We start from the raw sequence: 15,184 nt of genomic DNA, 5'->3' as shown, positions 1-15,184 counted from the left end.
AGTAGTTAAAAGTCAGGAGGATGAGAGTAAAAGTGAATCATGTTGAAAGTATTGTGAAATGAGAATTAAAACACGATATCCGTCCACACCAGCGTTTTTGAGTTGATCTCCGTTCACGTACACTGAGCATTCTTCGTTTTCGCCGTTTTAGTCTGGATGGGAGTTGCAAACGTAGCAAAAGGTCTCCGCAGTAGTGTGGATGGGGCCTGTATCAGCCGAACAACAGTTTTAAGAATCATCTCAAACAATGGCTCCAGACACATCAAATGTGTGACCACTAACTGACTCTGTAGTATATATGTGTATGGGTTTGTATACTGTACTAGATGCAGCACTTTACAGCATAAACAGCACTTTAAATTACATAACCCTGTCTACAAAACTGTGCTGTCTATTATAATATAATGTTGAAAAGTATGGCATCTTTTAAATTGTGTTGTCTTATATATCTAATGTTTAACTGCGTTACTTTGTACTTTGTGACGACGTGCCGGAAACCACAGATGGAAAAAAGCCTTCAGTCTAATTCTGGCATGTTTACGTTGCTGAAAAGCTAATATGTTGATTAATATGCACTGTCCCTTTTAAATAAATAAAATTAAATAAATAGCAAAGCAAGCAAAAATATTATGAATTCTCATCAGAGCAGGTGTCCTAAGGGACCTTTGGGGTGGCATAGGGCCCCGTGGCCAGCAGAGGGTCCTCTACAGTCACTACTTGCTTGTGGTGGAAAAAAATCACTGAAAAAAGAAACGTAAAATAATAAAAACAAAACGAAAGACAGCTCTCTATGTTACGCACCATAATAATCATAGTGGTTATTTAATTTAGTTATTTAGTATGGTAAATCAGCTGCCCTCAGTGGTCAGCGACTCCTGACCCTGACTGACCCTGTGACGTCGTTCAGGCATGTCACCCAAGTAGCTGACTGCTGGTAGGTTATGTGTTTTAGTTAAACCTATAGAGAGGCCCTGTCCTTTGATTATAAATCAGATCTGTCAGGTAGGGAGTGTGTAGTCGCTGTTTTAAAGGACTGATTATTGAGCAACATCATGAAGCCTCCTCCAAAGCTGCCAGTGTTGAAAAGACATCTTATCTAAAGTGACTTTTTAAAAGGAGACAGCATCAAACTCTGGCAGATTGTCTTGCATAATAAGATCCAGATCTAAGCTAAGAGCACAAGTCATTTCAGTTCAGTCAATGTATTTATTTATTTTTATTATTTCACAGCAGGTCCATCAGCCTCCACCTCTTTTTATTCACCTCTAGGAACACCCACCACATGAACATGTCAGCCAATTAAAATTATTTATTTTCTGTGTTAATCTTACTCATAGGTCTACCTGTGCCTACTGATGTGGAGACCAGTACCATCGTGCTTACCACCGCACCTGGCTCTCTCTTCTACTCCTCCAGCTGACCGGCCATCAGTCCTTAATGACCAGTTACATGTTGATGTGGTGAGCAGTAAAACCAGCACAGGCTGGCAGAGACATTTTGACTTTTCCAAAAAGACACTCAGACAGTAAAAGTCTTTTCTATCATTACATGTTACCTGTTTTGTAGTTTTTGTCTCTTAAACTGTTGTTTGGCTGTTAATAAAGATGTAAGCTTTGGTCATAATCAGTACATCAGTCTTTTTATTCAACTAAGTTCATCACTGTCTACTGGGTCTTGCACTGCCATTAAGCTCAGTTGCACTGGTGGTATCATATGTTTCCTGTTTGACTTCAAACATAGTAGATATAATTAGGGGAGAGCCTTTTTAAAATATAACTTTACAGACATAAATCATTTGTTGTTGTCATCAACAACTCACATGTGTGTTCTATCAATACCAGGTGTTTTCTTGTTAAAATGTGGAACGACTTCAGTATAATTTCACTTTGAAGGAAAGATGCGCATTGTTTCATTCATCCCTACTGTGCGGGACGGAAGAAACACAACGACATACATTTAAATAGTTTAAGTTATTCTTGTTTTTATTTAGAAAGCTTGACACTGCCCTTCTTAATACGTAATTGCAAACTCATTATGTCCTTTTCTTAATAAAAAATAGTATAAATACAACTACAGCTAATGCAAATTTGGATCAGATATCAGCTGCCCTTTTTATGTACATCTGCAGCGATGTCTATGAAGATTCTCAGTCATCCAGGTCATAGTTATCCAACGAGGGTTAAAATGAAGGGCAACTGGACTTGGTTGAAGCTACTGGAAAAGTAGCTTCAACCAAGTCCACATCTGCAGCCTGTTTTCCTGGTCTACTGTGAAGATGCTGTTATTTGGCTGTGAGCATCCTGGTGGTCCAGCCCCATCAGTGCCCTGAACATGTTGTGCTCCCTGCGGTTTGGAATCTTACTTAAAATGGCCGAATACCATGTGCGGTCCACTTAGCAGGGAACTACTGGTGGTGCGGTCCACTTAGCAGGGAACTACTGGTGGTGCGGTCCGATCGCCTAGTAGTTCCCTGCTAAGTTTGCCGGAAGTTAACAAGCAATATGTACATTTACATTTACTCATTTGGCAGACGCTTTTATCCAAAGCGACTATATTACCCATCAGCCTTTGCACCTCGAAACTCTGGCAGGAAAAAAATAACCCCGCAAAAACTAACAATGGAGCAGACAGAAGAGTTTGTATATATCTGTGATTACTGTCGTTGTAACTAACGTAATAATTATTTAGACTATTTCAGAGGTTAGTTACCTAAAAACAACAATGCTCATGTTAATCTTTTAATCTTTTACATTCCCTGAGCAGAGCGCAGAGAGCAGAGCAGGGCCGGCCCGTAGTAACCAAGTGCACCAACCTCGGGCTGTGAGCGGCCGTGAGTCGCAGGCAGACTGTGACAGAGTTGTAACGTAGCTGCTAGTTTTGCACTATAAAACTTGCTCTGTTTGGGACTTTGATCTGCACTTAGTCTGAGCTGCCGAAGTTAACATTTGTGTGGATTTGTGTTGAGATGTCTGCCTGATCACAAGTGTTTTCAGTTAAGTTAGTCAAATATTTTTTTTCCTGTAGTTTTTTCACCTGCTTGTCTCGTCCAGTTCAGTTTCTGTAATGGTCTGACTGTATCAGCCGAGCAATAACGCAGACTAATGCGCACAGAGTAGCAATAGGCTATAGGAAAGGCAAAAATATTATGAATTGTAATTAAATTATGTCTCCTAATATTAGGCCTGCGACTTTTACAAACACAGATGTGGGGGAGATTATGAATGTTTTAATCAAGAGCAGAAAAGCTGCTGAAACACAGAAGCTATAAAGGAGTTTATAACAAAAAGTATAATAATTATTATTAAAATTAATTAAGTTCTGATTGAGGTGAAAAGGTGCCAGGTCTGCACATTTAAAGAGGTTACTTCCCCAATCAAAGACACAAAAGAGGAGGGAAGACTAAATAATGTGTGCTGACTCAGCAGGGACTTCATTGAATGAGAAAAACTGATGAATACAGAAGAAAACATAAAGGCAATAATTAGAGAATGCCTGCGAGCCGCACTGCATTATATTCTATTCATTTTTTATACTTTGAATTTTCACCTGTGGCATTAATTTTGTGTTTCCCCTTTTGTAAATATAGAAATTTTCAGCATAATGCAGGAAATTAAGTGTTTAATGCTCAAAATAGTGTTTTAAATAAAACCTATGCTTTTGCATTTCTGCAAAACATTTACCCCACAAATGAACTAGAATAAAGGAAAACAATCTCTGTTCGATACAGAGTTTCTGAGGGGAACGTTCCCAAATACCTGGTTAGGTTTGGTCTCCCAATATGATGTCTGGAGGATGCTGATCACACTTATTGATTATTGACTGGCTGCAGAAATTTATACACACTGCAGTGGGTAATGTGTGTGGGGGGGGGGTCTCCAACACTGTCAGGACGGCCCTGGAGGGAGCAGCTGTTTCAGACTGTATATGTACTAGCCTATATGTATATCCTGTGGGTTTGAACGCAGCGATAGGCTACAGCTTTAACAAACTGCGCGCGCTCCCGTGGACGACAATCACTTTTCGGCACGACACCTGATCGTTGCACACCGTTTCAAGGAAACATGCTGTTCGATCAGACAACGAAGCAAACCGGTGCAAAACGTTTCGAGACTGAACTCGCCTCAGGCTTCTGGAGGAAGCCACGCAGCTGTTAAATCTCCGTTAGTGGCGGCACAGTGAAGACAAAGTGATGTTTAATCTTCAGATGACTCCCGCAGCTATGATGAAGCGTCTTCCTCTGCTGTGTCTCTGTCTCCTGACTCGGTCTGGAGCAACGTTTGCTGATGAACACGGTAAGAAAATTAACCCCGTTTTACACAGGACAAAAAAAAACACCGACACCTTCTGTATTTTGTCTTTAATGTAAAAGGGTAACCAGGCGAAATGACCGCAGTAGTTCTGCGTATTTATCGGCTCCAGCTCTCTGTGTGGTCGCTATAATTTTCTGCTTTTGCGTCGGTAAAGATGGAGGTCTGTGACGTTGTTACGGTGGATGCGGTGTGTCCCTCAGTCAGAACATAAACAAGGTGTTAACAGCACCGTGATGGACAGCTGTGTCTTATTTGCTCTGACGGACGTTACAGCACGGATTTAAAGTCAGTCAGCCTAAATCACTAATATTAACATAAACAAACAGCCAAAACATTATGACCACTGACAGGTGAAGTGAATAACAATGATTATCTCGTTACCATGGCACCTGGGATATATCAGGCAGCAGGTGAACATTGTGTCCTCAGAGTTGATGTGTGATGCAGGAAAAACGGACACAACTGTGATGGCTAGAGGACTGGGTCAGAACATCTCTAAAACCGTCTGCAGGGGTCAGTACCTATTGGTCCAAGGTCATGGAGATCCAAGGCTCAGTGATGCACGTGGGGAGTGAAGGGAAGGGCCCATACTGACTCCTGTCCACTGCTGAAAGCACCTACAATGGGCAGGTCAGCATCAGAACTGGACTGCGGATCAATGGCCTGGTCTGAAGAATCATGTTTTTTTTAATATAAAAAGGATGGCCGGGTGCTTGTGTTTCTCTTACCTGGGGAACACAAGGCACCAGGATGCATTATGGGAAGAAGGCAAGCAGAGGTAGTGTGATGCTTTGGAAACCTTGGGTCCTGCCATTCTGGTTACACTCACACGTACCACCCACCTAAGCATTGTTCAGACCATGTTCACCCTTTAATGGAAACGGTATTCCCTGATGGCCTCTTTTAGCAGGACAGTGTGTCAGCATATTCATATAATTACGTTCGTATATTCATATAATGTTTTTATTATATTGAAATATAACAAGTATTGCAGAGGTCCTGTAGTGAAGAAAAGCCCAGGGGAGCATGCTAAGTTTGGCGAAATGACGATGCCCTGTGCAGAAGCAATCATGTAACTACTTGTATGAGCGACTCAAAAACAACTGAAGAAGCTCATAATAAGGGACTGAAAGAGAGAATGTCAATACTAGATCAAAACTATTGAAGGGTGGAAAACTGCTCAAGTTGTGCAGTAAGTTATGAACGGTTTTCTAAGGAGAAACAGAGAAAAGTGAGGGGGCCGGGAAAAACACACAAATAAAGTTGGTAAGAACACTGTTGTAAGAGCAAAAAGACAGCAGAGAGGTGAGAAGGGTATAAACCAGGCCAAAGCCACCTCATCTTTAGTTCTGCATTTTTCTCTCATTGTCATGTCTTGCAAAAGAATAAATTACTTAGCGTAACCAAACTCTCTTTTTGGTGCTGCATTAAATACTAGTTTTTTTCCCTTTGAGCTTCATTTATGAATTTATTCCGAACAGCAATTTTTATCGCCACTAAATGATGAGAAATAATTTCTGTTGAAAAAGAAGGTTGTTTGACTTTTTGCTGTCTGGACACAAGAATCTTTCTTGCTCTATTTTTAGTAGAAGCTGGATGCATGCATCCAAAATGAGTTTATGTGCATTTAGTTTTCCCTGTGGTAAATTTTGACTGAATAAAAGGGTGTGTGGCTCCTTATTGTTTTTATTAGAATTTTCTCTTTAGACACAGTCTGTGATTTTGTTTAGAGAACACTGCACTTTGCAGTTTTGGTGTTTGTCACCTAGATTCTCAAAACCAGGATTTTGTTTCTGACAGAGCTTCAAAGCAATGGAGACTAAAATGAATAATAATAATGAAAACTATGATCTGAATATGTTTTAAATTTCTGTAGTGTATTTATTATAAAATGTGATAATTAGCAAAATCCAAACACACAATAACAAAACCTGTGTGGTCTGCAGATACTTGGCTCACACTGAACCCTCAGCCTAAAACCAACAACTCTCCTTGAGGTGTCTGTGTCATGTGACTCATCAGGTTTCTTATGTCAGCTTAAATATTCTTAAATGATGCCAACATGAAAAATATAAATAATGTGCCGACTAACGTGTTTATAAACTGGTGTTTCAGAGTCATTGAGGTGACATGTAAATGTGTTATCTGATGTTCTGTCTGAACCTGATTGATCTCTATTTGAACAGAATGACTAAAATAATCTTCTTCTTTCAGGGTCGGGTGTCGTCAGAGTGGTTGTGGAAGAAGGGAGTGACGCCATTTTACCCTGTTCCCTCAGCAACAAGGAGAACGCAGAGGAGAAACTCTTTGATTGGAAGAAAGATGGTCAGAAGGAGGTTTTCTTTTATGATGGAGGCATTCATTACAACAACGGTCGTCCAGGCCAAGATCGGCAGTTCAAAGGTCGCATCTCACATTTTCAAGATGAGCTGAAGTACGGCAACGCCTCCATCATTATCAGTAAAACGAAGATGACTGACAGTGGAAACTACACCTGTGATTTTCCACGTCTTCAGCCAAGACGGATATTCAACATTCAGTTTGTTGTTGGTGAGTGTTTCCATTTAACAGTTAATCTATAAATATTGTTCATCAAGATCTCCAGCTGTCCTTTTAGGTTTGGTTTGACTCCAGCTGTTCTTCCTCGTCTGTTCAGTCTTCTGTTTAAACCACTGACAACGAGGAACACCTTGAAAGTTCAACTTTAATTACATATCAGCAATTTAATATGTGAGAATCACATACAGTAGTTAAACTGGCAATCATGAATTATTATATTATTATATACAATGTAAATCTCCAATGTCTGAACTTAACCAAGATGTTGATAAAAGATGTGAACACCTGCTGTATTAATTACAATTGCTGCAAAGTTTCCGGTTTCTTTCTAACTTCAAGATTTGTTTGAAAGCAGCACCACATGTATCTCAGACAGGTAAATTTACTGACAAGATATAATCATAAGACACTAACTCTTTGAAGTTATAATGTTACAGGTTAAATGTTAAAACTCAGTTTTTATTTAACTCTGTGTGGTAATGTTTGAAGCCTTAGTAAGATTGTAAGACCGACCACTCCATCCTTCTCACACGGCTTCAGTACTCCCTCTGCCTAACCGGGCCTGCCCTCTCCTGGCTCAACTCCTTCCTTTCTGGCAGACACCAATACATCTCCATAAACAACTGCAAGTCCTTCACCACCACAGTCTCCCATGGTGTCCCTCAGGGCTAAGTGCTGGGTCCCTTCCTCTTCATCAACTACATCCTTCCATTTGGACAGATCATCCGCCGTCGTGGCCTCCATTTTCACTGCTATGCAGATGACACTCAACTTTACCTTTCTTCCAAATCTATCACCCAAGCCACCCATACCACACTCACCACCTCTCGTCCAAGTCTTAGATGCAACAGAACTTTCTCAAACTCAACTGCAATAAATCTGAAATCCTCATCGGCCCTAACACCCTCACCCACTCCACCCAGACATTCTCACTTAGCATTGACAAGTCTTTTGTCACCTCCTCCAACCAGGTCCACAACTTTGGAATCATCTTTGACCCACCCTCTCCTTCTTGCCCCACATCAACCAGGTAACTAAAACTGTCTTCTTCCACCTCAAGATCATCGCCCGCCTTGTCCTTTTCTACTGCTGTAAATACTCATTCGTGCCCTCATCACTTCTGAACTCGACTACTGCAACGGTTCCCCTAACAAAATCCTCAATAAACTTCAATACGTCCTCCGCTGCCCGCATGCTTACATCCTGCCGTCGCAGAGATCACATCAACCCTGTCCTTCACAAACTCCACTGGCTCCCTGTTAAATACAGTATCCACTTCAAACTTCTACTCATCACCTACAAAGCCTTAAACAATCTGGCCCCTTCCTACCTCTCCGACCTCCTCCCCCGCCACACCTCCACTCGTCGCGTCAGGTCTGTGGAAGCAACAACACTAAATACCATCAGGACAAAGCGCCGGACCTAGGGGAACAGGGCCTTTTTCAATGCTGCACCCTCTCTCTGGAACGCCCTCCCTCACCATATCCAACAGGCCAACACCATGCCATCTTTCAAACAGGCCCTCAAAACCCACCTTTTCAAGAGTGCATTCCCCAGTATACTTCCTTCCACTCTCTCCCCTGCTCTTCTTTTTAACCAATTACTTTCATCTTACCTTCTGTAAAGCGTCTTAGAGTACTTAGAAAAGAGCAATATAAATATAATTTATTATTATTATTATTTCTTCTACCTTTTACCAAGTTTATAATGTTCTGTTATTGGTGACTTTGTATGAAATGTGTATATTAAATTACATGTTTATTACTGAGCTCATAGTTAAAGGTGCTGTTTTACTGGACTAATTATACTGGTGGTTACATTTTTTAGTCCTCCCTATTTATCTCAAACATGAGTGGTCAGAATAATAGAAACACCTCTGAGTATAATGAAGTCCAGAACAACACCATCACTAATCAAAATTAAAGTAAAATTAAAGGCAGTTGTTTTGGATTGCATCAGATTGTACAGGTATACCTAATAAAGTGGCCAGTGAGACACAGTTAAGCCCTGATAAAACAAGGGGCTCACATGCTTTAAAGACCCTGTTTTATATTTTATAGCACATGTTTATTTTACTTGAGTGTAACAGAAAATATTGTTGACATATCAGACAACAGATTTCATGTGATGTCATTTCAAGATCATTTTTTCAGCACAACAAATGTAGCATAAAAATTATTTTTGTCCAAATGTCTTCACTGCATCTGTGTGTTTTTAAAAAATCATGTGTCTCGTCTAAAATGTGCAGCAGTTGCAGCTCAAAAGCCGTCTGTCACTGCAATCGATCAAACAGAGGATGGGGTGCTGCTGCAGTGTGAAGTTCGAGGTGCTTCTCCTAAACCTACAGTAGAGTGGCAGGACAGTGCTGGAAACATCCTTCCTGCTGAGGAGCCACAGGTCTCAGAAAGAGGAGGCAGCTATGACATCATCCTCCAAACTACTGTGAACACGACTGACCGCTTCACCTGTGTAGTCACACAGGACGAAATCAGCCATCAGATTTTTGCTGAGATCTATGTGCAGGTCGATGGTGAGATTTTTCATAGTTTCAATTATTTTAATTGTTATTGTGTTATTCGTTTTAAGCGTCTTCAGACTGAACACAAAGCAGGTTGTGATGAAGACGTCTGCACAAGTGTAAAACGTTTCAAACTGAGTGAAAGCTTCACACTTATACTGAGACTCTGAGACTTCATGAATCTACAGAGATGAGAGGAAGAATGAGAGGGTCTGCAGGGAAATAACAGAAAGAAACTCTGAGATCAGTCTGATCAAACACAGGAACACAAGAATTTAGTAAACTTCACTCACAAACCCAGTAACAGATTTATAAATGGCTGCTGCAGCCTGATCCTGGGGATCAACATGAAAACACCTCACGAGGGAGATTTAGAGACTGAAGTCTTTAGAATCAGAGACTTTTTGAGACACATGTAGCACCAAAATACACGAGGCTCTCTGAAGGTTTTATTAGCTGTGATTAGATAAATGGAGAAGATAGAGAAACTTTATTGAGTCACACAAATGAATCACATAACAAACAACATGAGGACACTACTAGATGTAGAGAAGATTTTAGTCATTGATTTTATTTTAACTAGAAACTGAACTGAAACTAAAAAACAGGACCAGACTTTAACTCTGGTTTCTGGTAATATTTCGTCATTCAATTCAATTCAATTTTATTTATATAGCGCCAAATCACAACAACAGTTATCTCACAGCGCTTTTCATAAAAGAGCAGGTCTAGACCGTACTCTGTGATGATATTTACAGAAGCCCAACAGTTCCCACCAAGAGCAGCACTAGGCGACAGAGGCAAGGAAAAACTTCCTTTTAAGAGGCAGAAACCTCGAGCAGAACCATGGCTCAGGGTGGGCGGCCATCTGCCTCGACCGGTTGGGGTGAGAGAGAGAGAGAGAGAAAGAGAGAGAGAAGAGAGTGAAAGAGAGAGAGAGAGAGAAAGAGAGAGAGAGAGAGAGAGAGAGAGAGAGGGATGTAAGGAGAGAGAGAGGGGAGGGAGGCAGCCTACACAATATACACACAGAGGTACAGACAGCGAAGGTAATGTTGCTATAAACTAAATGAAAAATGGTACAGATATTTATAATAGTGTTAATGGTAACCATCGTAATGTTAATGATTATAATAACAATAAGACTAGCAACAATAGTCGTTGCAGCAGAGGGCGTCGAGCAGGAACACGGGGGCAGCAGGCGACCCGCAGCCACAGATCCAGACTCCACAGCTCCAGAGCCAGAAAACCTGCAGGAAGTGACAGGAGGAGAGAGGAGAGGGACGAGAAAGCACAAGACTACCAGAAAGGGGAGAAGTTGTGTTAGTAACATGCAATAATGGGATAAGGTTGCATACAGAGGAGAGAAAGTAGAGGAGAGAGGAGCTCAGTGCATCATGGGAAATCCCCCGGCAGTCTAGGCCTATAGCAGCATAACTAAGGGATGGTTCAGGACTCACCTGAGCCAGCCCTAACTATAAGCTTTATCAAAGAGGAAAGTCTTAAGCCTACTCTTAAATGTGGAGATGGTGTCTGCCTCCTGAACCCAAACTGGAACCTGGTTCCACAGGAGAGGAGCTTGATAGCTGAACGCTCTGGCTCCTAGTCTACTTTTGGAGACTCTAGGAACCACAAGTAACCCTGCATTCTGGGAGCGCAGTGCTCTGGTGGGGTAGTAAGGTACTATGAGCTCTTTAAGATAAGATGGTGCCTGACCATTAAGAGCTTTGTAGGTAAGAAGAATGATTTTAAATTCTATTCTGGATTTTACTGGAAGCCAATGCAAAGAAGCTAAAACAGGATCATCATGGAGACACATACAGGCTGAAGAAGTGCATTTTTACTTAACATTGTAAACTTGTATTTAATATTGGGGACAAATAGATATGATCATTTTCAGTTCTTATTAAATTGTAGCTCCAAGTTCTTTTCTTTTTTACAATTTTTGTTGTTCTGTTAAAGCAGAAGAAGCTAATGAGAGATCTTCTGACCTGTTTTTTCACAGCAACATAAGTTGTTCTGCTCTTAAAAAAATAAAATATACAGTAGATTCCATTGTGATCTTATGGTAAGTTACATTACCCGACACCAGTACTCGCAGCCTACAAGTTGCATCCACACAAACAAGGAGTACTGGACAAAATTACAATAGCTGTGATTTCTCTATCAGGCCACTGCGAGCTAGGTCTGTGTTTGGGCAACCGGGCTAATGCCCCGAGACTTAAAGCCCCAAGGTTGCGTTTCTACTATCAGCATCTAATGAAGCAGTGTAGGCCGCAACTTCCTCCGTTAGCCATGGCCCTGCCATCCTGTGTGCCCTGGAGCTTAACGAGTCAGCAGGTACGTTTTTAATATTCAAGTAAAATAATCTAAGATTCTTAAATTCCACGTTATGTTCGATGCACCAAGATATTCTTCATTCTACACTTTTCTGAACACAGAGGTGTGACCCTACCTGGTGAAGACGGGGTGAGATCAGCGGAAAAAGGACTTCAGCTCACGCTCCAACGTCCTCAGAGGGCAGCAAGTTGAGAGCCAAGAACTCGATCAGTTAGTCAGTGGGCGGGTTTGTGATGGGCGGAAGTAATAAAAATGACTTGCGGTAAACGATAAATGTCAGTTGGGTGTTGTGACTGATGAATGGTAAATCAAGTTGACAATTTATCTCTCTGGTTTTCAATACACAAGCATCTTCATTTAAATCTCTTCTCTCTATATTAGTTAAAAAAACAGCCGACACAAAGAGCAACTACAGGTGCTGGTCATATAATTAGAATATCATCAAAAAGTTGATTTCAGTAATATTCAAATTTTCGTAGATACTTAATTTGGGATTTTCATCAATTGTCAGCTTTAATAATCACAATTAAATGAAATAAACATTTGAAATATATCATTCTGTGTGGAATGAATGTATACATTACACAAGTTTGACTTTTTGAATGGAATTACCGAAATAAATCAACTTTTTGATGATATTCAAATTATATGACCAGCACCTGTAGATGTTCTTTGTGTCGGCTGTGATGTTTACGAGCTGCAGCTACTTTCTGAGTGTTACATTCACTTTTTCTGATCTGTTTCAGGGTCCCCCGCTGGATGGTTTGTTGCTGTGTTAGTTATTTTTCTTGCTGTTCTTATTCTTCTTGCTGTACTTATAGCAAAGGGTGTCATCCCACTTAACTGTCAGAAAGGTAAGTTTAAATCATGTATTTTATCAACATATTCATGATGAGCTCACAACAAATTCTTTACATGTGTCTCATGTTTAGAGTCTTGACAGTTGTTTTATCTTCTTCTGATGGTATTTACACCAGGGTAGGATTAAGGCAGGAGGGATTTTCTTTAATATAAGTTATTTTTTTCCTTGCAGCAGACATAAGGAAGACAACCGGCACAGGATACACCAACCGTTCACTGGCAGAACCTTTGTCAAAACCAGCTAAAGACCAGATTGTATGATAGTGTGGACATTTTGGCTGGTCCTCACTTATTTCAGGCTTTTTTAGGGTTAAGTCCTGGTTTTAAGGTTTAGTTTTAGTTTCAGGTTAGGGGTAGTGTTGTGGTTAGACAGATTGTTGGGATGGTAGCAAGATGAAAGTGAGGTTATTGGGGTTTTGAATGTGCATGTTCTACTTTGGAAGCATTACAAGTCCCATTATCACGACCAGTCTTTCCCTGACCTTAGTGAAGTGTTTATAGACTGTCCCTGTTAAACTCATGGACAGTAAGATAACAGCATGCCAAAATATATATTTATTATCTTTATCTCACAGCAATCAATATGTTTGTCTCCATGAACCAACTCCTAATTTTCACATAACAGTAGTGGATGGAAACCTGTAACTTTGCATTTTCTTTTGCTGATTTTCTGGATATTCACTTAAAATTTGCGCCACTTTTGGTTGGAAACTCTGTGTACTTTGCCTTCAGACGTGGTCGGACGACACGACGTACAAACTAGTGAACTTGCCTTTAAAATTCACCCAAACCTGTAGTTTCCCTGAACAGATGTTGTTGGAATAAGTCATAAGTTATTAATTTTTCAAACAATATTATTTAACGTTCAAAACTTCATCATTGAATTTAATATATAACAGTCTGACATGTAAATGTTCTGTCACAGGAGGAGTCTCGCAGGTTGGAGATAACGAGGTGAAACAGAAGAGAGAAAGTGGAGATTATGTGATTATTAATCAGTCATTCCATTAATTAAATCCTGATATGTGGCATGACTCCACTTCCACTCTTAGTATTGACTTAATTAATTACTACATCTTTCACTCTGTTCTGTTGCTTTTAATATTTATTAAAAATAATTAGATTATTTTATGCATCTAATTTTTACTCTTCTACTGTCGTCAACGTAGGTAAAAAAACTTTAAAAAATTGCATTATGAGTTAAATCAGCAGAATGTTTGATGACCTGGAGACAGAGAGTGACTTCTGTCTGAGGCCTGAATAAAGAGATGAATGTGGAGCAACAGTGCTGTATAAATACTGCCCATCTACCAAATATTATCAGAACGCTTCTTAAAGTTCTTAAAGGTCCTAACTGAGCGAGACATTAACAGAAACATAAGGATTGGTGTTTTTACCTTTTTATGATCTTACCTTTTTAGCACTTTTAAACTTTACACGTTCAAATGTAAAGTGCATTACAAATGTAGTATTATTATTATAAGGTCATTGGACTAAATGTTAAGCTGTAAATATTTTGTAGCTACATTGAAATATATAATTTGACTTTTTTTTATTTTAATGTTTGTGTTATTAACATTATTTACACATTGTGTAGCTGTTCCAGTTTATTATGAATACAGTCTAAAACAACAGTCCTGCACCAAATCCTCCTTCATGAAGGTTATAATGTTCAGAGAGTGTATACTGACAGGTGTTTCTGTTATTCTGTCCACCCCATGTATATCAGTGAGTGCAGGCTAAATAACAGAAACACGTCTCTGAAACAGTTTGAACTCAAACTGAACATTTAAACCTTGATGAAGGAGATTTATTGCAGGACTGTCAGACTGCATTAGTTTCAGGTGTTCCTAATAAACTGGACACTGAGTGTTTGCTGCTGCTGACTGTGATATTTGAGTTCTCTGAAAGTTCATGTATATTGATGTTTCTAACTGATGATGAACTTGTATCGTGTCATTTCCTGCAGAGCTGAATCATTTCTGTCCAAACGTTTGAATAAAACATGAAAAATGTCAAACTGTATGTTGTGGCTGTTTTTGATGTTTCTGTCTGTTCAAACTCTGAGAAAAGAAACTAAAGAGATTTTACTGTGTTTTTAATGAAAGTCTTTTTGGATGAGGGGTACAGTGGTGAAATTAAACTAAATTTACTCAAGTACAGTACTTGAAATGTGAAAAAATGAGACGTACTTTTTAATACTCTGAATAACAAAGGGCAACAAAGCTCAAATGTTATTGGAGCAGCAGTTAGTTTTGTGTTCGGGGTAATTTCTACCCAGAAAGGGAGAGGCATTGAACCAGGATCACCTCCAGTCCATGTCAGTCAGGATCCTCCAAAGGAAAACTGTTGTAACATACATTTAGCAAATAAAAACAAACTGTGTGAGCACATTGCACAAATTCAGTAAATCAAGTTTGACTTAAATTTCCAGTATCATTTTATCTTTTTCTTTTTTTTTCTTCTTTTTTTTTTTTTTTTAATTAGCAGACTTTAGTTTCATCTCTGTCTCTACAGTGATCGGCCTGGGCCTAAAGGGGCTCTAAAAACTTTGCAATCTCCTGCACATCTTTCATAACCATGCAACCCCTTTGAATAT

The 15,184-nt window shown here is 39.8% G+C and overlaps 1 protein-coding gene across 5 annotated transcripts; it reads left to right on the top strand.

The window, feature by feature from the left end:
• Positions 1–3,993: 3,993 nt before the first annotated feature.
• On the top strand, positions 3,994–14,610 carry LOC119886086 (butyrophilin subfamily 3 member A2-like). 5 transcript variants are annotated; one of them, XR_005441432.1, is made up of 6 exons: positions 3,994–4,292; positions 6,525–6,860; positions 9,118–9,399; positions 11,555–11,724; positions 11,826–11,934; positions 12,471–12,578. XR_005441432.1 is itself a non-coding variant. In XM_038696617.1 (5 exons), the coding sequence occupies exons 1-5, from the start codon at positions 4,190–4,192 to the stop codon at positions 12,844–12,846; spliced, it is 915 nt and encodes a 304-aa protein (XP_038552545.1). In that variant the 5' UTR covers positions 3,997–4,189; the 3' UTR covers positions 12,847–14,610. The 5 variants fall into 5 exon arrangements, 3 of the variants coding, with proteins under 3 accessions (XP_038552545.1, XP_038552546.1, XP_038552544.1); XR_005441433.1 differs by having other exon boundaries at positions 11,826–11,946; XM_038696617.1 differs by lacking the exons at positions 11,555–11,724; positions 11,826–11,934 and adding an exon at positions 12,761–14,610 and having other exon boundaries at positions 3,997–4,292.
• The last annotated feature ends 574 nt before the right edge of the window (positions 14,611–15,184 follow it).

Source organism: Micropterus salmoides, unplaced genomic scaffold (genome assembly GCF_014851395.1).
Source record: "Micropterus salmoides isolate LMB-PRFRI ecotype aquatic unplaced genomic scaffold, ASM1485139v1 Ms_hic_scaffold_4, whole genome shotgun sequence".
Classification (NCBI taxonomy): Eukaryota; Metazoa; Chordata; class Actinopteri; order Centrarchiformes; family Centrarchidae; genus Micropterus; species Micropterus salmoides.
The sequence above is the reverse complement of the archived record's forward strand: the minus strand, read 5'-3'. Positions and strand labels throughout refer to the sequence as shown.

What these genes read in the sequence shown, in the direction of transcription:
- LOC119886086 (XM_038696616.1), top strand. Translation starts at nt 4,190, where the DNA reads ATGTTTAATCTTCAGATGACTCCCGCAGCTATGATGAAGCGTCTTCCT. An exon ending in GATCTATGTGCAGGTCGATG is followed by an intron (nt 9,400 to 12,470) that starts GTGAGATTTTTC and finishes GATCTGTTTCAG; the next exon opens with GGTCCCCCGCTGGATGGTTT. An exon ending in CCCACTTAACTGTCAGAAAG is followed by an intron (nt 12,579 to 12,757) that starts GTAAGTTTAAAT and finishes TTTTCCTTGCAG; the next exon opens with CAGACATAAGGAAGACAACC.